The 22,727-nt window shown below is 37.8% G+C and overlaps 1 protein-coding gene across 1 annotated transcript in view; it reads left to right on the forward strand.

Annotated features, from left to right (window-relative positions):
- SCAI (suppressor of cancer cell invasion) overlaps nt 1-22,727 on the forward strand; it is a gene marked incomplete at its 5' end in the record, with an annotated part of 135,728 nt that overhangs the window by 64,596 nt on the left and 48,405 nt on the right. Inside the window, 2 exons of the mRNA XM_082843584.1 lie at nt 2,078-2,209; nt 22,546-22,641. Coding sequence (XP_082699710.1) covers nt 2,078-2,209; nt 22,546-22,641 — 228 coding nt within the window. The remainder of the gene's footprint in view (nt 1-2,077; nt 2,210-22,545; nt 22,642-22,727) is intronic.

Genomic DNA, 22,727 nt, shown 5'->3' on the forward strand with positions numbered 1-22,727 from the left:
CCATGTGGACATGCCCTCCTCACCCTGCTCAGGCTCTCACTCCCCATGCCAGTCCCCATTCGTGGTTACCCTTCTCACTGCACTCAGGCTCCACCATCCCATGCAAGCTGGCCCTTTGTATGGATGTTGATGGTCTCCTCACAATTTGTGCTCTGATACCCAGGAGGCTACCCTCTGTATGGACACCTGCTGTGCTCTGACCCACCTAATGGCTGTAGGACTGGATAGTTCGGGAATGGGAGAGGGCTTCTTTGGATTCTTAAGTTTCACTTTAATATTTCTGGCTGTGGGATTATTTCTTTATCTTTTCTTTCCTTTAACATTCTTTGAGTCCTTTTAGTTTGAGGTTTTATATTTTCTCTAATTCTGGGAAGTTTATAGAAGTTTATTTCTACAAGTATTTATTGCCTTCTCATGATTTTTTCTTTCTTCTTTATATGCTATGATGTGGATGTTGATTTCCTTCATTTCCCTTTTCCATATCTCTTGAATTTTCTTTTGTGTATTCTATCTCTTCCTGATGTCTTTTGGCAGAGTACCTTAAACCTGACGTTTTAGCTAATTAATTTGTTCAGCTGTATCTTTTCTGTTATTTAGTTTATCCATCTACTAAGTTTATTTCATTGATTATATTTTTCATACCCAGTATTTTTATTTGCTTCATTATGATATTTTCTTCCTGCTTTATATCTAATATCCTTTCTTATTGAATTTGTTTATTTTGAACTTTGATTTTGTGTTTTTCTCCTGTAAACTCCTGTGTCCTGGGGATATTAGCCACCTTGGCTCGTGAACTATATCGGGAGGGCTGGAGAAAGTACAGTTTGTGCCTCATTTCTGCATCTCCTTCTGGGTTTAGAGAATGAAGGCAGGGGGTTGTTGAGTGTGGGAGATGACTTACCCAGGATCACTGTAGTGTGGAATCCCTTCCCAGACTCTGCACTTTTCAAGGTCTGTTTCCCTTTGTTAAAACCACCTAGTCCATGACGTGCGGAAAGAGGTTGTGGGAAGAAGGAACTTGTGAACGTGCAGGACCACCCAGTACTGTCAATGCGTGTTGTAAACTACTTCCCCACCAGCTGGCTGCAGTGCCATCCATATGTTACCCTGCAGCCCCTTGACAGTTCTAGGCTTGCTACAATTTTCCTGCCTTGCAGCCGCGATTGTCTGTTTAAGACAATGTTGGAGAGAAAAATATTTGCCAAAATAACTGTACCACCCCCAACTACCATCTCTGGTGTCTGGTCCTTGTCTGCTCTGCCTATTTTTTCACCCTGCACTGGGACCAGATTTCCCTGTGTTGTCCCAGGGACTTCTATCTGTGTGTGAACACAAATGAATTTTTTTTTCTTTAGCATAGGTTCATACTATGTATACTATCTAGCAACTTGCTGTTTTTAAAATGGCTGATTAACATGATTGATTACATGGGAAGATAGCTTGGATTCAGTAATAAATAGCTTTCAAATATATGTACGTGTGTGTTTGTGTGCATGTGGTTTTTATACCCCTTTTATACTGAAGTATATCCATATTATTGCTTTATCATCTTAAGTATAACTGTAAGTTAGTCATAGGGTAGAGTGTAGTCATTAGTGTTCTATGAAGTACTTAGCCATTTCCCTCTTTGGTTTTTTTAGTTTCATAACAGCTTTTAAATACTATGGTACCGAAATCAATATCTTTATGGACAAAGGGTTTTCCATTTGTAGGATCATTTTCTGGGACAGATATACAGAATGGATAAAATAGATAAATAGGTTAAAAGGTTCAACATTTTTTATTCTTAACCATGTAGAGGAGTGCCTGGAACATTTTAGACATTCAAATAATATTTATTGGATGAAATAATATTATAAAAACTGCTTTTTAAAATGGATGTACCAATTTTCATTCCCACCCACAATATGAGATTGTCTATTCTTCCACACCATCTTATACTTAAATTATTTTGATGATTTGATTGTAATCAGAAGATGTCTCTATCATTAAAAAAATGCTATCAGATGATATAACTAAGGTCTGTTTCTCTTTTTATTTTCACCTACTTGGTAAATAGACATATGTTTTCTTACAGGACTGAATTTGCTCTTAAAGAAATCATGTCCTCTGGAGGTGCTGAAGATGACATCCCACAGGGAGAGAGGAAAACAGTTACAGATTTTTGTTACCTTCTGGATAAATCTAAGCAACTGTTCAACGGGTTAAGGTTAGTGGACTCTTGATGCCTTAAACTTTTATCTAGTTCTGTATCTTTTTTTTCCATGGCTGATGTGTGGTAAGTTTCTGAAAACTTATGGATAGAATGTTATATAAATATCTGTACTAGAGATGATCATGCTTCTTTTCTTCATTCTCAGGTGAGAAAACAACAGAAGAGGATAACTTATATTGTTTTACTCAAGTTGAGAGAGCTGTTTTGTTAGATGGTCTTGTATACCTTACTCCACATCATATTTTACATCTGATTTTACGCATTGCGATAACTAAGGAGCCTGGGATGCATATGCAAGTGAACCTGGGGCTTCTCTTCTGTTACATTTTCTGTATACTTGTTTATTTGCTTATTTCTTTTATTCTTTCTTTTTCTTAGGATGAAGTATCTGTTAACTAAAGTAAGAGTGTTCTAGACAGTGTTATTTTTACATTAGTTGTGTGTGCCCTGACTGACTGGTAGCAGAAGCTGTATGCAATTTTGTCAAAATGTGTCTTTGTGTATTCTTGTGTGTGGTGGGTAAATAATTTTGTACGATTTTGTTTTATTTAAATGGTTTAGCCGTATTTCATTTCATGAGATTCTTAGGATATTGACTTACTTCAGACCTAAAGCTTCAATAGCTTAGTTTCAGTCATAAATAAATTCATGCTATGGGTAAAATACTAAGGATAAATAGGTTTTTTTGGGAAACTTTATATAGGAGTGAATAATTGTAAAGATTGTGAGTTATTTTTATTTTAATTAATTAATTATTGAAGTATAGTTGATTTACAGTGTTGTGTTTGGTGAGTTTTTTTTTTTTTTTCCTGATAAAATACTTTTATTTATTTTTGCTGTGTTGGGTCTTTGCATCTGTGCGAGGGCTTTCTCCACTTGCGGCGAGCGGGGGCCATTCTTCATCGCGGTGCGCGGGCCTCTTACTGTCGCGGCCTCTCCCGTTCCGGAGCACAGGCTCCAGACGCACAGGCTCAGTAGTTGTGGTTCACGGGCCTAGCCACTCCACGGCATGTGGGATCTTCCCAGACCAGGGCTTGAACCCGTGTCCCCTGCATCGGCAGGCAGATTCCTAACCACTGCACCACCAGGGAAGCCCACTGAGTTTGGGTTTTTTTTGTTTGTTTGTTTTTTAGCGGTACTAGGGCCTCTCACTGCTGCGGCCTCTCCCGTTGCTGAGCACAGGCTCCGCACGCGCAGGCTCAGCGGCCATGGCTCACGAGCCCAGCCGCTCCGCGGCATGTGGGATCTTCCTGGACCGGGGCACGAACCCGTGTCCCCTGCATCGGCAGGCGAACTCTCAACCACTGCGCCACCAAGGAAGCCCTCCAAGACACTTCCTTAAAAAATTTTTTTAAAAGTCCCATCTATCAAAATAATAAGTCTCTAAAATGCAATGTTAGGAATATGGCAAACCCTCTGACTGGGGGGAGTTGGAACACGTTTACAAAGCCTACTTCATCGAGTTACATACAGCTGAGAGAATAAGGAAGGATAAGAAAGTTCTGTGAATTAAGTTTACTGCCTATCAGAAGTTTATTGCCCTTCTGCTTTATAAGTTTTTTGAATCTTGCCTGTAGATTTTTTGACTCTAATATAGTTGCTTAAGGTTTAATCATTTTGATACTCTGCTGCTTAGTTGTGGTGTTAGTAGAATGTTTGGAGTCTACTTATATGTAATTTACCTGGCTTCATAAACAGTAAATAATGTTGAGCAACTAAAATGCTGTGCCCATTTTCATTCCCATCTCCCCAAAGAATGCCCTTAAGTGAGGAGGGTAACCTGCACTGGGTAATGCACCTTTCTGCACACCTTGGAGATACTGAAGGAGCTTTTAACTCACATCGGTTATTAAATAACTGCATGAGAGTAAATATGTCTTCACAATAAAAAAATATATATATATATATCTTTAAAAAAACTTACAATTATAAAGATAATACACGGTCATCAAATGAGTCCTCCATTACCACTGTATTTAAAGCTATACTTTCAATCACTTTCTCATCTCTATATTTATTTAATTTTCTTCATAAAACTCATCGCTACCTCAAGTGATCTTATTTGCTTATGATGTCTTCCTACATTAGAATGAAATATCCCTAGGAGTAGGACCCTATGTGTCACTGTTTCTCTGCTGTCTAAACCAGGGTCTTGCATGTCACAGGTGCTTCACAAACATCTGTTAAATGAAGGATTCCAAAGACAGTGTTCTTAACTTCCACACTCTGCTGCTTCCTATTTTGTGCTACAGAAGAGATCTTTGAGATCAGTTTGGTTTCTTTTGCTTTATAGATTAAATGCATCTTTTTAAAGAATTCTTTTCTTTCACTATTATAATTCAGAAAACGACCCCAGTACACCCTGGTTTGAAGTCGTTTTTTTTTTTAATAAATAAATTTATTTATTTATTTATTTTATTTTTGGCTGAGTTGGGTTTCCGCCAAAACCTTGTGAACAAGGTTTTGGATGAACATGTGTTTCCAGTTCTCTTGAATATATACCTAGGAGTGAAATTGCTGGCTCATATGGTACTTACTCTAAGTTTAACGTTTTGAGGAACTTCTAGACTGTTTTTCAAGGAGACTGTACCACCAGCAATGTATGAGGGTTCCAGTTTCTCCACATCCTCACCAACACTTGTTATTGTCTGTCTTTTTGATGATAGTCATCCTAGTGTGTGTGAAATTGTATCTCATTATGGTTTTGATTTGCATTTCCCTAATGACTAATGATGTTCAGCATCTTTTCATGTGCTTATTGGCCATTTTTATGTCTTTTTTTTGGAGAAAATATTTATTCCAATCCTTTGATCATTTTCAGATAGGTTTATTTATCTTTTAATTTTAAAGTTATAGTCATTTTCTGTATATTCTGGATACAAGTCCCTTGTAAGATGTAATGATTTACAGATATATATTTTCCCATTCTGTGAGTTGTCTCATCACTTTCTTGATGGTGTCCCTTGAAGCACAAATACTTTTAATTTTAATAAAGTCCAACTCGTCATTCTCTTTCATCACTTGTACTTTTGGTGTCATATCTAAGAAATCATTGCCTAACCTGAGGTCACTGAGATTTACTCGGATGATGTTTCCTTCTAAGAGTCTTGTGGTTTTAGCTCTTACATTTAAGTCTGTGAACCATTTTGTGTTAACTTTTTTATAAGTTTTTTATTATTTTTATTTTATTTCATTTTAATTTTTGGCTGCGTTTGGTCTTCATTGCTGCGTGCGGGCTTTATCTAGTTGAGGTGAGTAGGGGCTACTCTTCATTGCAGTGTGCAGGCTTCTCATTGTGGTGGTTTCTCTTGTTGTGGAGCACGGACTCTAGGTGTGCAGGCTTCAGTAGTTGTGGCATGCAGGCTCAGTAGTTGTGGCTCATGGGCTCTAGAGTGCAGGCTCAGTAGTTGTGGCATATGGGCTTAGTTGATCCACGGCATGTGGCATCTTCCCAGAGCAGGGCTCGAACCCATGTTCCCTGCATTGGCAGGTGGATTCTTAACCACTGCACCACCAGGGAAGCCCCATTTTGTGTTAACTTTTGTGTATGGTATGAGATCTTAGGCATTTCTTTATCAGAAAACATTTTTTTTTCAATTGATTAATTCATTTTTTCTTTCTTCTTGCTTTTCCCTGTTTCTCCTTTCTTGTTCATACCTGTAATGCTTAGATTGAATTTGCAATCTAAAGCCTCTATTAACCATCTACTCTCTTTTGATTTTCATCTCTATTCTTTTTCTCAACATTTTTAGAAAATGTATTCAATTTGTCCACCATATGCCCAACACATTTCACCTTGTCATTTCATATCAGCGGTTTTTGCTATACTGCTTTTTAAAAAACTAGATATTATGTATTTGATCCAAAGTTTACTAGCTGTTCTATCTGTATATTCAAATAAGACAGACACTAGAAATTTTAATGTGTTTGTGAATGGAAATTCTTTATTCAGTATGTCTGAGAAGCATATTGAATTTAGCAGTGGCATTTCTCTTCTTAAAAAGGGTTATTTTCCGGATCTGATTCTGAATCATAAATGAATCATAAAGTTCAAGTAGTCTTCTGCTGGAGACTCTCTGCTGGACTCAAATCACTCTGTGACTGCTGAAACAGTAACAATGACAGAACACACTTCCACATAGCACTCCACGGTGTATAAATCACTTTCAGGTGCATCTCTATCCTTTGGCCACATACCAAAAATATGTGTTACCTAAAAATAAAGGTGAACTTCACCTTCTTTTTCAGTGTTTTGGTTGTGTAAATATATTTTACCAGCTCAAAACTGTTCTCATTTTTATTTTTATTTTTTTGGCCACACTGTGCAGCTAGTGGGATCTTAGTTCCCCAACCAAGGCTTGAATCTGGGCCTATGGCACTGAAAGCGCTGAGTCCTAACCACTGGACTGCCAGGGAATTCCCTCATTTTGATTCTTTTAAAGTGCCATTTTAACTATAACAAAGGTTTTATTTATTTTAAAAATAACTGCAGAGTAAAATTGTGTCTGTGGAAATAGTAGGAAACCCTAATACATGGAAACATTGTGTGAGATCTAATCTTTAGGACTTTATTCATTGTCAGAGAAATTTATTATAATGCTTAGGATACCTATTTCAGTTTAGTTCTTGAGTACTTAGAACTATATTGGGTTCAGGAATTAATCCTTTTCGTACAACTCAAAATCAGAAGAACAAACAATCTGATTAGAAAATGGTCAGAAGATCTGACTGGTTATTTTTCCAAAGAAGATGTACAGATGGTCAACAGATACATGAAAATGTGCCCAACATTGTTAATCATCAGGAAAATGCAAATCGAAGCACAATGAGATATCACCTCACACCTGTCAGAATGGCTGTTATCAAAAAGACAAAAAAATACCACGTGTTGGTGAGGATGTGAAGAAAAGGGAGCCCTTGTGCACCGTTGGAGGTAATGTACATTGGTGCAGCCACCATAGAAGACCGTATGGAGGTTCTTAAAAAGTTAAAATTACCACAGGATCCAGCAATTCTATTTCTGGGCATTTATGCGAAAAAAATGAAAACACTAACTTGAAAAGATATATATACCCCCATATTCATTGAAGCATTATTTACAGTAGCCAAGATATGGAAGTAATGTAAGTGTCCACTGACGGATGAATGGATAAAGAAATTGTGGAATATATATATATATATATATATATATATATATATATATATATATATGTGAATATTCTTCAACCATTAAAAATGAAGGAAATCTTGGAATTTACAACCTGGATAGACCTTGAGGGCATTATGCTGAAATGAAATAAGTCACGCAAAGAAAGACAAATACCATATAATCTCACTTTATGTAGAATCTAAAAATAACAACAACAAAAACCAAAGCAAAAGAAAAGAAACAACCGAGCTCATGGGTACAGAGGACAGATTGGTGATTGCCAGCAGCAGAAGAGGGGGGCGAGGATGCAATGGGTGAAGGGGGTTAAAAAGTGCAAACTTACAGCTATAGCGTAAGTATGTAATAGGGATATAATGTACAGTGTGGTAACTATAGTTAATAATACTGTATTGTATATTTGGAAGTTGCTAAAATGTTGATCTTAAAAGTTCTCATCACAAGAAAAAATAATTTGATATCTACGTATGGTGATGGATGTTATTATTGTGAGTTATTGTGGTGATCGTTTCATGATATCATTCTGACTTAGAAAAGTGGGTAAGCAAATCCACCAGGGATTTATTTTCAGTGTTTTGTGTGAAGGGTCCTCATCATTTTATTTTTTTATTTTTATTTTTTAAATATTTATTTATTTATTTATTTGGTTGCACCGGTCTTAGTTGCAGCAGGCAGGCTCCTTAGTTGAAGCTCGCTGCCTTCTTAGTTGCGGCATGTGGGCTCCTTAGTTGTGGCCTGTGAACTCTTAGTTGTGGCATTCATGTCGGCTCTAGTTCCCTGACCAGGAATCGAATCCGGGCCCCCTGCATTGGGAGTGTGGAGTCTTAACCACTGCGCCACCAGGGAAGTCCCAGGTCCCCTTCATTTTAAACAAGCCTTAATTATTTCTACAAAAACTAGATTTATGGTGAGTAAAGTATATATCTTCTCTATATGCTTTTGGGTTTTTGTTTGAGCAGATGTGGCTAGTGCCAATGCAAGTCTGTAGTTTACTGAGAGATTAGTACTTTGACTCTTCCTTTTTCTTTTCATTTTTAAGAAAATTTATTTTTGTCTGTGTTGGGTCTTCATTACTGCATGCATGCTTTCTCTAGTTGCGGCGAGCTACTCATCGTTGCAGTGCACGGGCTTCTTATTGCGGTGGCTTCTCTTGTTGCAGAGCATGGTCTCTAGGTGCAGCGGCTCAGTAGCTGTGGCTCACGGGCTCAGTAGTTATGGCGCACGGGCTTAGTTGTTCTGTTGCATGTGGGGTCTTCCCAGACCAGGGCTCGAACCTGTGTCCCCTGCATTGGCAGACGGAGTCTTAACCACTGCGCCACGAGGGAAGCCCCTTTCTTTTCATTTTTAAAGAAAATTCATTTCACACACACACACACAGAATAATATAGAACTATTAAAAAGATGTTGGTGGAGGTATAAATGAAAAGTTGCCCACAGTATGTGGTTAAATTTTAAAAAGCAAATTGTGAAAATAGTATGTTTTACATGATCTTGTTTTATCAGAAGTTCTCTGTTAAATTTATATTCTATAAGCCATATTAACTTAGTGGGGACTCTTTGCTCTTAGTACTCAGTTTGGTCTCTTCTGGGGGGCTGATTTTCTCACGGTGTCTGGTGCATGTGAGTGTGTGTATTTTCTGTGCTTGTTTATATAAATGGAAGTGTTTTGTTCATTGTTAGACCTTGATTGGAAAGCGATCAGAACATCTGTAGGTCTGTTAGTTGCCCATGGTGGTGGGTTGGAGGGATGTGTGGCATTCTTCCCCACACTTTTCTCCGAAGAACCTCTTTGAGTTATGGAAATTAAACACATCTCTGCTTTCAAGCATTGATGTAGTTTTTGCATATTTCTTTTGAAATAGAAAAGATTCCTTGGGAATAATTAAAATAAGAGTTTGTTTGGTCGTCCCCCTCCCAACCCCCCATTTTTGTGTTGGTCTGAATAGAAAACAGAATCACAGTGCTTATAGAGAAAGAGAAATATATTGGGAGTGGCTCTGGACCAGTTTTGGACCTTCGGGGAAAGGGGTGAAGTGGGAGTCCAGGTGGAATAGCATCAGATTTTTTTTTAAAATAAATTTATTATTATTTTTTTTATGGCTGCATTGGGTCTTCGATGCTGTGCGCGGCTTTCTCTAGTTGTGGCGAGCTGGGGCTACTCTTCGTTGTGGTGTGCAGACTTCTCATTGCAGTGGCTTCTCTTGTTGTGCAGCATGGGCTCTAGGCGCGTGGGATTCAGTAGTTGTGGCGCACGGGCTTAGTTGTTCCGTTGCATGTGGGATCTTCCCGGACCAGGGCTCGAACCCGTGTCCCCTGCACTAGCAGGCGGATTCTTAACCACTGCACCCCCAGGGAAGTCCCAGAATCAGCTTTTAACATGGGGCCTGTGATTCCCAGCCTTCCCTTCACTGTTGGTGCTTATCTTTTGGCAAGCTTTCCTTTGTGTTTTCTCTTTCTTTCTTGAGTTCACAAGCTGGTTATTGAACTTATTATTGCAGTGTTAATATGCTTGCAGAAAAGTACACGTATTATAAGTGTATTTTTTGCAAACTGAACATATCCATGGGCCTTGTACTTGGACAAAGAAAGAGAACATAACAGCACGGCAGCAACCCCCTTATATTCCCTCACTTGGGCTTTTTAACTGTTTATGAGCAGAGTGAAAAAGTATGTTTCAGTGCATGAAAGGCTAGAGTGTCTATATATGTAATGCCTTATTTGGGTACAATAAACTTTCTCTTTACTCTTGAAGGTGTATCTTTTCGCCTTATATGTAGTAAGTTGTCATCCAAGTTGTCAGAGCCTTTTCATTTTCCCAGCCATGAATATCTTTTTTTTTTCATGAATATCTTTTTTAAAATATTTTTTAAATGAGTGAGATTTTTGTAGTGGCCCAATATACAGCCAAATATTCCAACAGTAAGTAAAAAAGGTGCATTTTCTGATATCAGGCAGCAGGGCTTGATATAGATCTATTAGACCAACTTTATTTATTTATCGGAGTATTATTGCTTTACAATGTTGTGTTAATTTCTGCTGTACAACGAAGTGAATCAGCTACATGTATACATATATCCCTTCTCTCTTAACCTCCCTCCCACCCCCCATCCCAGCCCTCTAGGTCATCACAGAGCACCGAGCTGAGCTCCCTGTGCTATACAGCAGCTTCTCACTAGCTGTCTATTTTACACATGGTAGTGTATATATGTCAATGCTACTTTCTCAATTCATCCCATGCTCCCCTTCCCCGCCATGTCCACAAGTCCGTTCTCTACATCTGCGTCTCTTTTCCTGCCCTGCAAATAGGTTCATCTGTACCATTTTTCTAGATTCCGTATATACACGTTAATTTATGATGTTTGTGTTTCTCTTTCTGACTTCCTTCACTCTGTGTGACAGACTAGGTTCATGCACATCACTACAACTTGACTGAAAATACCTCCTTAAAATATGTGCATAATAAATAATCTCTTCTATCCACTCACCGTGTAAGAAAACATAGTCCAGAGAGTGAGAAATAGATTAAATGAATGGCGTATTGCTTATAATAGCTCTTGCATATGTAGTTACAGTAATAATGAAGTGAGAATGTTAGAAATAGCTTTGAATAATGTCAGAAAACCATCAAAAGCCGAAGTGCTTGCAGGGTTCTAGTTACCATGGTGACTAAGACTGTCGAAGCAGAATGGAATACTTGATGAGATTATTTAAGGCAGCATCTTGAGACATGTATTTGAGATATGCACCTGTGCCTACCAGTGATATCCATGACTTTTGAAACAGCAGAGGCCTGCAAATCACTAATTATTTGACTCCAGAGGAGCAAATACTCAAAGCCAAAATAAATGTTGGAGGCAATAAATAAACAAACAAATATGCAAAGAAGTGCACCAAAGTGAAGTGTATTGACCTTAAATAAAAATAATGGCAGAAATTTTTATTAAATATGCTCCTTATATTTCAAAGTAAAGAAGAAATCATCTACAATGCTTTCTTCAACAGCCTATTTTTAGGATGCCCTGGTTCCTATATAGGAAAGGATAACTGGGAAATTAACAGTTTTTTCCACTGTCCCCTTTCTCCCCCCACCCCCTCTTGCGCTCTCTCTTACTTCTCTCGTCCCTCTTTTTTTTCCCCTTTCTCTTCCTTGTTCAAAAAATTAATACTTTCCTAGAGGCAAAGTTCTGCGAACAGGTAATAATAAAGTATATGTTATTTCAGAGGTAATACCCTAAACTATCTGTACAAGCTTGTGATGCCTGCTTTCAGTTTATATGGTTTGCTACCCAAAATAGTTGCACTTGCAGTTGAGGAGGGCTGCCACCAGGGTGCAGTAGGTGTCATAATCACGTGATCTAGAGAAGCATTGACTGACAAAAATTTAATGTGAGCCACAAATGTGATTTAAAATTTTTCTAGTAGGCAGATTTTAAAAATGTAAAAAGAAAAAAGTGAAATTAATTTTAACAGTATATTTTATTTGATCCAATATATCTAAAATATTTCCTTTCAACATGTAATCAATATAAAAAAAGTATTGAGATTCTGTTTTTTCATACTGAGTTTTTGAAGTACACGGAATATTTTATACTTTCACACATTTCAATTCTAATTAGACACATTTCAAGTACTCATTAGCCACATGTGGCTATTGGCTCAGGCAGAATTCCTCCACCTTTTAGCTTCTGTTCTCATAATGGTCCACTGTGCTTTCCAGTGGATACATACTGGCTGTTTTGGGAGGTTCTCTTCTTCATAGTCCATCCTCTGTCCCCATTGTTTCTTCTCTCTCTTCCTGCACAGATACTGATAGCGTGCAGGTCTTTTGGCTGTTGCTGATTTGTTCCCACCCGTTTGTATTTTGGGATTTGAAGGCTACCTTATCACTTACTATTTTAGTTTGCTAGGGCTGTCATAACAAAATACCACACTCTGGGTGGTTTAAACAACAGAAGTTTATTCTCTCACACTTCTGGAGGCTGGAAGTCCAAGGTCAGCATGTTGGCAGGGTTGGTTCCTGCTGAAGCCTCTCTCCTTGGCTTGCTTGCAAATGGCCATTTTCTTGCTCTGATCTCACATGGTCGTCTCTTTGAGGACGTGCATCCCAGGTGTCTCTCTGTGTGCCCTAATCTTCTGCTTATTAGGACACAACTCAGAGTTTTTGACTTGTTGTCAAAACAAGTCACAATGTTATTGTCAACAGCATTCTAAGAGTGAGCTCCCAGAGAAGGACTTTACTAATGTAGAATCAAAATCTAGGTTGTTTTTCCCTGTGGTAGAAAGGAGAGAGTATTAGATTACAGGCGCAAAGGGGTTATGAATTTCAGTCATAACTCAACAATTTACTGGCCATGAGTTCCCAGGCAAATCATTTAAGCTTTCTGATCCTCATTTTAGTGTGTGTGTGTGTGTGTGTGTGTGTGTGTGTGTGTGTCTGTGTCTGTGTGTGTGTGTTTATGTGTATTACACATACCTATGCTGGGGAAGCCATGCATTTTAGGACCGGACTAAGGAAAGAGAAACCAATGAAAGAGACTGTTAGAACAGAAAGAAGAGAGGGTTACAAGATGGTGAAGAAGTGATGAGCCATGTCAGTGTCATAGGGAGCACTGATATAAGGACTGGAAAGCAGCTATTGGACTTGGATTTTAGGTGTCGGTAGGCATCAATGATCTTAGCTAATTCAGTTTAGTAAAGATGGTCAATTTATAGAAACTTGGAAGAAACTTCGTAAGTGCCATCTCGACAACATCTCTGAGAAGTAGGTTTAATCATTTGCACTAATAGTCTCCCAACTTTCGCTGATAAGAGTTGAGGATTTTAAAACAGAGTGAGATTAGCATCGCGCTTTCGATTTCCTCTGAAAACTTGGCAAAAGAATATGAGCAGCCAATTTATAACAGAGGTGCCTTTGCAAAATGTGAACTAGAAGGTCATTTAGCTTATGGGATAATTCACACAGCCCCATTTAATTTAATTCCATGGACCATTAATTTCCTATCTCTACTGACAGTAATAATGACCAGATGGTATATTCAGAGTTTAAAACCAGAGTCAAGCTCTGAATAGTAGAGGAATTTATCTAAGACTCTTTATAAAGTACCTTAGTTAATTTTGGACTCTAATCCTATTAGAGTATAATAGCTTCTACGATATGTTTCACTAGAAAAAGGGTGATCATGGGATTTACCCTTTAGGAAGTTTTTTTTAAAAAAAAACTTAAACACTGTTTTGAAAAAGACATTGCTGTCTTTATAGCTGAGTGTTCAGACTGGAATGGTAGATGCACTAAATTCTTTTAACAAAAATTGTATAGAATTTAGTCTACATCGTTCATAGCTATAAATCAGAAAATACTTGTATATTACAACTTACGTTTGGAGCCTTGTTCTAACCCTTTTAGGCTGACCACATTTTATGTGCTTTTAGCCCTCATAGAAAAGTCCCTTCCCCTAAAGCCCTTTCCACCGAACACCTGAAATTATATAGTCATGAAATAAAATACTGAGTTCTAATTCTGTTTTCTCCCTTAATAAGATGTATTACTGAGGTTTATTAAATTTGTCAGTTTTGGAAATGCAAAGGAACTTGTAGGCAAATGCTTACTTGAAAATTTGCAGAGAGGCTTTACATAGTATCTTTAAAGAAGCACTCAAGGGTTATCAGTTCTCATGAAGTTAATGTTGCTGCCTAATGCTTTTATATAAAATACTGTCTTCCTAGCAGTAGCCACTTGGTAAGAGTCTTAAAGATTCTAACAGAAACTTCAATTTAAAAATAACTGATTAAAAAGAAATAAAATTAACTGATTGGAGAAGCAAGAAGAATTTCAGTCCTGCAGCCTGTGGAACAAAAACCACATTCACAGAAAGCTGGACAAGATGAAAAGGCAGAGGGCTATGTACCAGATGAAGGAACAAGATAAAACCCCAGAAAAACAACTAAATGAAGTGGAGGTAGGCAACTTTCCAGGAAAAGAATTCAGAATAATGATAGTGAAGATGATCCAGGACCTCAGAAAAAGAATGGAGGCAAAGATCGAGAAGATGCAAGAAATGTTTAACAAAGACCTAGAAGAATTAAAGAACAAACAAACAGAGATGAGGAATACAATAACTGAAATGAAAACTACACTAGAAGGAATCAATAGCAGAATAACTGAGGCAGAAGAATGGATAAGTGACCTGGAAGACAGAATGGTGGAATTCACTGCCGTGGAACAGAATAAAGAACCAAGAATGAAAAGAAATGAAGACAGCCTAAGAGACCTCTGGGACAATATTAAACGCAAACACATTCACATTATAGGGGTCCCAGAAGGAGAAGAGAGAGAAAAAGGACCTGAGAAAATATTGGAAGCAATTATAGTTGAAAACTTCCCTAACATTGGAAACGAAGTAGCCACCCAAGTCCAGGAAGTGCAGCGAGTCCCATAAAGGATAAACCCAAGGAGAAACATGCCGAGACACATAGTAATCAAATTGGCAAAAATTAAAGACAAAGAAAAATTATTGAAAGCAGCAAGGGAAAAACAACAAATAACATACATGGGAACTCCCATAAGGTTAGCAGCTGATTTCTCAGCAGAAGCTCTACAAGCCATAAGGGAGTGGTATGATATACTTAAAGTAATGAAAGGGAAGAACCTACAACCAAGATTACTCTACCCAACAAGTATCTCATTCAGATTCGATGGAGAGATCAAAAGCTTTACAGACCAGCAAAAGCTAAGAGAAATCAGCACCACCAAACCAGCTCTACAACAAATGCTAAAGGAATTTCTCTAAGTGGGAAACACAAGACAAGAAAAGGACCTACAAAAACAAACCCAAAACAATTAAGAAAATGGTCATAGGAACATAAATATCAATAATTACCTGAAACATGAATGGATTAAATGCTCCAACCACAAGACACAGGCTTCCTGAATGGACACAAAAACAAGACCCATCTATATGCTGTCTGCAAGAGACCCACTTCAGACCTAGGGATACATACAGACTGAAAGTGAGGGGATGGAAAAAGATATCCCATGCAAATGGAAATCAAAAGAAAGCTAGAGTAGCAATACTCATATCAGATAAAATAGACTTTAAAATAAAGAATGTTACAAGAGACAAGGAAGGACACTACATAATGATCAAGGGATCGATCCAAGAAGAAGATATAACAATTATAAATATATATGCACCCAACACAGGAGCACCTCAATACAACATAAGGCACCTGCTAACAGCTATAAAAGAGGAAATCGACAGTAACACAATAATAGTGGGGGACTTTAACACCTCACTTACACCAATGGATAGATCATCCAAAATGAAAATAAATAAGGAAACATAAGCTTTAAATGACACGATAGACCAGATAGATTTAATGGATATTTATAGGACATTCCATCCTAAAACAGCAGATTACACTTTCTTCTGAAATGCGCATGGAACATTCTCTAGGATAGATAACATCTTGGGTCACAAATCAAGCCTCGGTAAATTTAAGAAAATTGAAATCATATCAGGCATCTTTTTTGACCACAACGCTATGAGATTAGAAATGAATTACAGGGAGAAAACCGTAAAAAACACAAACACATGGAGGCTAAACAATACGTTACTAAATAATCAAGAGATCACTGAAGAAATCAAAGAGGAAATCAAAACATACCTAGAGACAAATGACCATGAAAACACGATGATCCAAAACCTATGGGGTGCAGCAAAAGCAGTTCTAAGAGGGAAGTTTATAGTTATACAGGCTACCTCAAGAAACAAGAAAAATTGCAAATAAACAATCTCACAAATAAACAATCTAACCTTACACCTAAAGGAACTAGAGAAAGAAGAACAAACAAAACCCAAAGTTAGCAGAAGGAAAGAAATCAAGATCAGAGCAGAAATAAATGAAATAGAAACAAAGAAAACAATGGCAAAGATCAATAAAACTAAAAGCTGGTTCTTTGAGAAGATAAACAAAATTGATAAACCATTAGCAAGACTCATCAAGAAAAAGAGGGAGAGGACTCAAATCAATAAAATTAGAAATGAAAAAGGAGACGTTACAACAGACACCGCAGAAATACAAAGCATCCTAAGAGACTACCACCAGCAACTCTATGCCAATGAAATGGACAACCTGGAAGAAATGGACAAATTCTTAGAAAGGTATAACCTTCCAAGACTGAACCAGGAAGAAAGAGAAAATATGAACAGACCAATCACAAGTAATGAAATTGAAACTGTCATTAAAAGTCTTCCAGCAGGGTTGCCCCTGGTGGCGCAGTGGTTGAGAGTCTGCCTGCTGATGCATGGGACACGGGTTCATGCCCCGGTCCAGGAAAATCCCACATGCCGTGGAGCGGCTAGGCCCGTGAGCCATGGCCGCTGAGTGTGCATGTCCGGAGCCTGTGCTCTGCAACGGGAGAGGCCACAACAGTGAGAGGCCTGTGTACCAGAAAAAAAAAAAAAGAAATCTTCCAGCAAGCAAAAGTCCAGGACCAGATGGCTTCACAGGTGAATTCTATCAAACATTTAGGGATGAGCTAACACCCATCCTTCTCAAACTCTTCCAAAAAATTGCAGAGGAAGGAACACTGCCAAACTCATTCTGTGAGGCCACCATCACCCTGATACCAAAACCAGACAAAGATACTACAAAACAAGAAAATTACAGACCAATATCACTGATGAATATAGATGCAAAACTCCTCAACAAAATACTAGCAAACAGAATCCAACAACACATTAAAAGGATCATACACCATGATCAAGTGGGATTTATCCGAGGGATGCAAGGATTCTTCAGTATACGCAAATTAATCAATGATACACCATATTAACAAATTGAAGAATAAAAACCATATGATCTTCTCAATAGATGCAGAAAAAGCTTTTGACAAAATTCAACACCCATTTATGATAAAGACTCTCCAGAAAGTGTACATAGAGGGAACCTACCTCAACATAATAACCTCCATATACAACAAACCCAAAGCCAACATCGTTCTCAAGGGTGAAAAACTGAAAACATTTCCTCTAAGATCAGGAACAAGACAAGGTTGCCCACACTCACCGCTATTATTCAATAAAGTTTTGGAAGTTTTAGCCACAGCAGTCTGAGAAGAAAAAGGTATAAAAGGAATCCAAATCGGAAAAGAAGAAGTAAAACTGTCACTGTTTGCAGATGACATGATACTATACATAGAGAATCCTAAAGATGCTACCAGAAAACTGCTAGAGCTAATCAGTGAACTTGGTAAAGTTGCAGGATACAAAATTAATGCACAGAAATCTCTTGCATTCCTATACACTAATGATGAAAAATCTGAAAGTGAGATTAAGGAAACACTCCCATTTACCATTGCAACAAAAAGAATAAAACACCTAGGAATAAACCTACCTAAAGAGACAAAAGACCTGTATGCAGAAAACTACAAGACACTGATGAAAGAAATTAAAGATGATACCAACAGATGGAGAGATATACCATGTTCTTGGATTGGAAGAATCAACATTGTGAAAATGACTATACTACCCAAAGCAATCTACAGATTCAATGCAATCCCTATCAAATTACCAATGGCATTTTTTTACAGAATTAGAAAAAAAAATCTTAAAATTTGTATGGAGGCACAAAAGACCCCGAATAGCCAAAGCAGTCTTGAGGGAAAAAATGGAGCTGGAGGAATCAGACTCCCTGACTTCAGACTATACTACAAAGCTACAGTAATCAAGACAATATGGTACTGGTACAGAAACAGAACCATAGATCAATGGAACAAGATAGAAAGCCCAGAGATAAACCCATGCACCTATGGTCAACTAATCTATGACAAAGGAGGCAAGGATATACAATAAGTGGTGCTGGGAAAACTGGACAGCTACGTGTAAAAGAATGAAATTAGAGCACTCCCTAACACCATACACAAAAATAAACTCAAAATGGATTAGAGACTTAATTTTAAGAGCGGACACTGTAAAACTCTTAGAGGAAAACATAGGAAGAACACTCTGTGACATAAGTCACAGCAAGATCTTTTTTGATCCACCTGCTAGAGTAATGGAAATAAAAACAAAAATAAACAAATGGGACCTAATGAGACTTAAAAGCTTTTGCACAGCAAACGAAACCATAAACAAGACGAAAAGACAGCCCTCAGAATGGGAGAAAATATTTGCAAATGTATCAGCGGACAAAGGATTAATCTCCAAAATATATAAACAGCTCATGCAGCTCAATATTAAAGAAACAAACAACCTAATCCAAAAATGGGCAGAAGACGTAAATAGACATTTCTCCACAGAGAAGACATACAGATGGCCAAGAAGCACATGAAAAGTTGCTCAACATCACTAATTATTAGAGAAATGCAAATCAAAACTACAGTGAGGTATCACCTCACACCAGTTAGAATGGGCATTATCAGAAAATCTACAAACAACAAATGCTGGAGACGGTGTGGAGAAAAGGGAACCCTCTTGCACTGTTGGTGGGAATGTAAATTGATACAGCCACTATGGAGAACAGTATGGAGGTTCCTTAAATATCTAAAAATAGAATGACCATATGATCCAGCAATCTCACTACTGGGCATACACCCAGAGAAAACCATAATTCAAAAAGACACATGCACCCCAATGTTCATTGCAGCACTATTTACAATAACCAGGTCATGGAAGCAACCCAAATGCCCATCGACAGATGAATGGATAAAGAAGCAGTGGTACATATATACAATGGAATATTACTCAGCCATAAAAAGGAACGAAACTGGGTCATTTGTTGAGACGTGGATGGATCTAGAGACTGTCATACAGAGTGAAGTAAGTCAGAGAAAAATACATATCGTATATTAATGTACATATGTGGAACCTAGAAAAATGGTACAGATGAACCGGTTTGCAGGGCAGAAATAGAGACACAGATGTAGAGAACAAATGTATGGACACCAGGTGGGGAAAGCGGTGGTGGTGGTGGTGGTGGTGGATGAATTGGGTGATTGGGATTGACATGTATACACTGATGTGTTAAAATTGATGACTAATAAGAACCTGCTGTATAAAAAAATAAATAAAAACTTAAACAAAACTAGTACTAAACTTTCTTTGGGTTATTTGTATGGAAATATGTTAATATAAATGTTTCAGACATACATGAAATTCCTAAAAATCTTATATGTTCTGGTATAATGTTATAAGTCATAATTCTGGTTAGTATTTTAAAATGTATATCTCAGAAATAACTAAAAAAAATAAAAATAAAAATAACTGATTAGCTCTTCCTAAGGCACCCGCTCACTAGAGATCCATGGAGACATAAAAAGGATAAAAACTTGCAATAAATTTGGAAACTAGTGTCTGTAGTTAACCTATTCGGTAATCTGAAATGAGTTTCTACTTATCGTAAGCATAAGGGAAATAGATTTAAAACTGGAATTGCTAGTTCAGTCTTGTATTGTAGTGTCTGAAAATTTTGGGTAGGAAAACCTTTTGCTTTTTTACTCATTGTCTTAACATCTGGTACAGAAATGCACATCTTCTTTTACTCATTAATTCCACTTACAGAAATTTGCCTTTTACTCATATCACATAACTATTCAAGTTTATTAGTATGAAGATGTTTATTGCAGCATTTTTATGACAGGGAAAAACTGGAAGCAATATGAATGTCCATCAGGAGGGGATTGGTTAAGTAGATTGGTTCATTATATACGACACTCTACACAGTAAATATTGATGTAATTCTATATGCATTAAAGAAACCTGATATATTATTAAACTAAAAAGGCATGTTAGAGAATATTATATATAGTTTGATGCCATTTATGTAAAATAATAGATAAACTGACATATATTTAAATATAGAGAGAAAATGCATTTTCAGTGGTGGTCATTTCTGGGAACTAGAAAGGAAAAGCAGTAAGGTGTTTTTTATTTCTTGCCTTATACACTATATAGTATTTTTGTTTTCTAAGAGACATATTTTCAAAACTGAAAAAGAGGGACTTCCGTGGTGGCGCAGCGGTTAAGAATCCACCTGCCACTGCAGGCAGCATGGGTTCGAGCCCTGGTCTGGCAAGATCCCACATGCCACGGAGCAACTAAGCTCGTACGCCACAACTACTGAGCCCGTGCACCTAGGGCTCGTGCTCCGCAACAAAGAGAAGGCACCGCAATGAGAAACCTGTGCACTGCGACGAAGAGTAGCCCCCGCTCACTGCAACTAGAGAAAGCCCGTGCCCAGCAATGAAGACCCAACACAGCCATAAATAAATAAATAAGTAAATAAATAAATAAATATATTTGTTTATTTTTAAACAAGTTGAAAAAGAAAGAAAAGCATAAGGTCTCTGTGACAGATTGTTTTTAAAAGTCATTCCCTTCCCCATATCCATGCCCATGAGTCATCCCCCTCTCACACTGACGCTGGGCTTGGCCATGAGATTTGTTTTGCCTAATGGGAAAGTGCAAAGATGATGGAAACTCTTAAAAAGAAAAATGCATATCTGAGCTGCCCTCCCTTTTGCTGCTGTTGGGATCCTTACAACCACCTCATGTAAATGGACCCAAGCTAGCCTGTTAGATGATGAGAAACATGTGACCCAGCACCTTAGCTGCCAGCCAGGCTAAACATTCAAGGGAGGCCATCCACTACTAGCTGTCCACAGTTGCATGATTGAGATAAGAAGTGTACCATGATGTAATCAATGAGTATTTATTATTTCTTTATAACACAAATGGCTTTTGAGAGTACAACGCTCTCAAGATTTCATTGACTCTGTCTGTTTGATTCAGGTTAGCTTCCACATACCAATAGCCATGCCCACAATATTTCGAGACACTCCCCTCTCTCTTCTAGACTCTTTTACAGGTAACCTTGAGCTTATCAGCCTTCTACAAGACAGCCAAATCCTTAGATTCTTTCCCCAGATCTATTTTGTCCCCCTGAAAGAATGTACTTGGCGCCACTTTCATAAATTTCTTCACAGGCTTTAATGAAGAGGGTTTGCCCTGGGGATGAGACTGTCTATAGCTGCTTATAGCTAGCATTTCTCAACTGGGTCTTTTACATTTATGCATTAGAAATTGTTGTATTTTTCAATGTTGAAAGTTCTGGAATTTGTGGATTTCCTCTTTTCCTTTTCAGCCCTGCTCGCAGCTAGTTCTTTTTTGAGTTCATCTCTTTCTCATATTTTGTTACGTGTGCCTAATAGCATACTGTTTCCTGGCTTATTTGTATAAATCCACAAGTTCATTAGTCACATTATCTACTTTCCAAGTTATTGCAGGCAAATGCAGTTTTGCCACTATTATATGACAGCCTTCAGTAACAGTTACTTGACACTCAGTCTCAATGCCAGTGTCACATAATGTATTTCTTAGGACAGTAACCTACTCCTGGTACCGGTTTCTCTACTGGCTTTTCCTGTAATAACTCTACTAGCTGCTGTAATAACTCCAACATTTTAGTACCTTACTATAGTAGAAATTTATTTCCGGCTCCCATGTTAGCTACAAGTTGTCTGCAGTTCTGAGGCTCCATTAAATGTGGCTTCTGTGTTCCAGGCTGAGGAGCAGCCCTATCTTGGTCTTAGGTCAGAGGGAAAAGTAAAAGCGCTGAACCATGTAATACCTCTTAAATCTTCTTCTCAGACATGTGGTAGATAACTTATATTTCATTGGCCAAAGCAAGTTAAATGGCCAGGCCCAAGGACAAGGATATATAGTTTCACTTATAGGGAGGGGGTAGAATAGTTGAGAACAACAATACCACCTGCACATCCACTTCTAGATTTATTCCCTAAAGCAATGTTTTTCCAAGTGCTGAGTTCTTAGCTGAAGACAAACATGTGGAAGCTATCAGTATATAAGTGAGTATGAATACGAGCACCCAGAAAGAAGGGAGATAGTGCTAGAAACCTCATGGGAGAGGCATCTGCAGAGGAGCCTACAAATGAGCTGTCAGAGGTAGGAGAGAAGAACAGGAAAGAATGTGTACTGGACCCCCGTAATAGAACTATTTCTGCTCTAAAAAATGTAACTTTTTTTTTTTTAAGGAAAGCCTGAATGCAAGTGCTTTAAATCCATCCAGTTTGTATCATCATAAGACTCAATTTCCAAGTAGCATACGAGTTTTAAAATTAATATATGTTTACTTGTCATTACAGAGATTTGCCACAATATGGGCAGAAGCAGTGGCAGTCTTATTTTGGAAGAACTTTTGATGTTTACACCAAACTCTGGAAGTTCCAGCAGCAGCACCGGTAAAGGATTTTTACAGATAAAGGAGAGTGAGGGTCCATTTTTTATTAGTAACAGTTTGACTAATATATACCACCGCAGTGCTTTT

The sequence above is a fragment of the Leucopleurus acutus genome (genome assembly GCF_964270905.1).
Source record: "Leucopleurus acutus genome assembly, chromosome: 7".
NCBI lineage: Eukaryota > Metazoa > Chordata > Mammalia > Artiodactyla > Delphinidae > Leucopleurus > Leucopleurus acutus.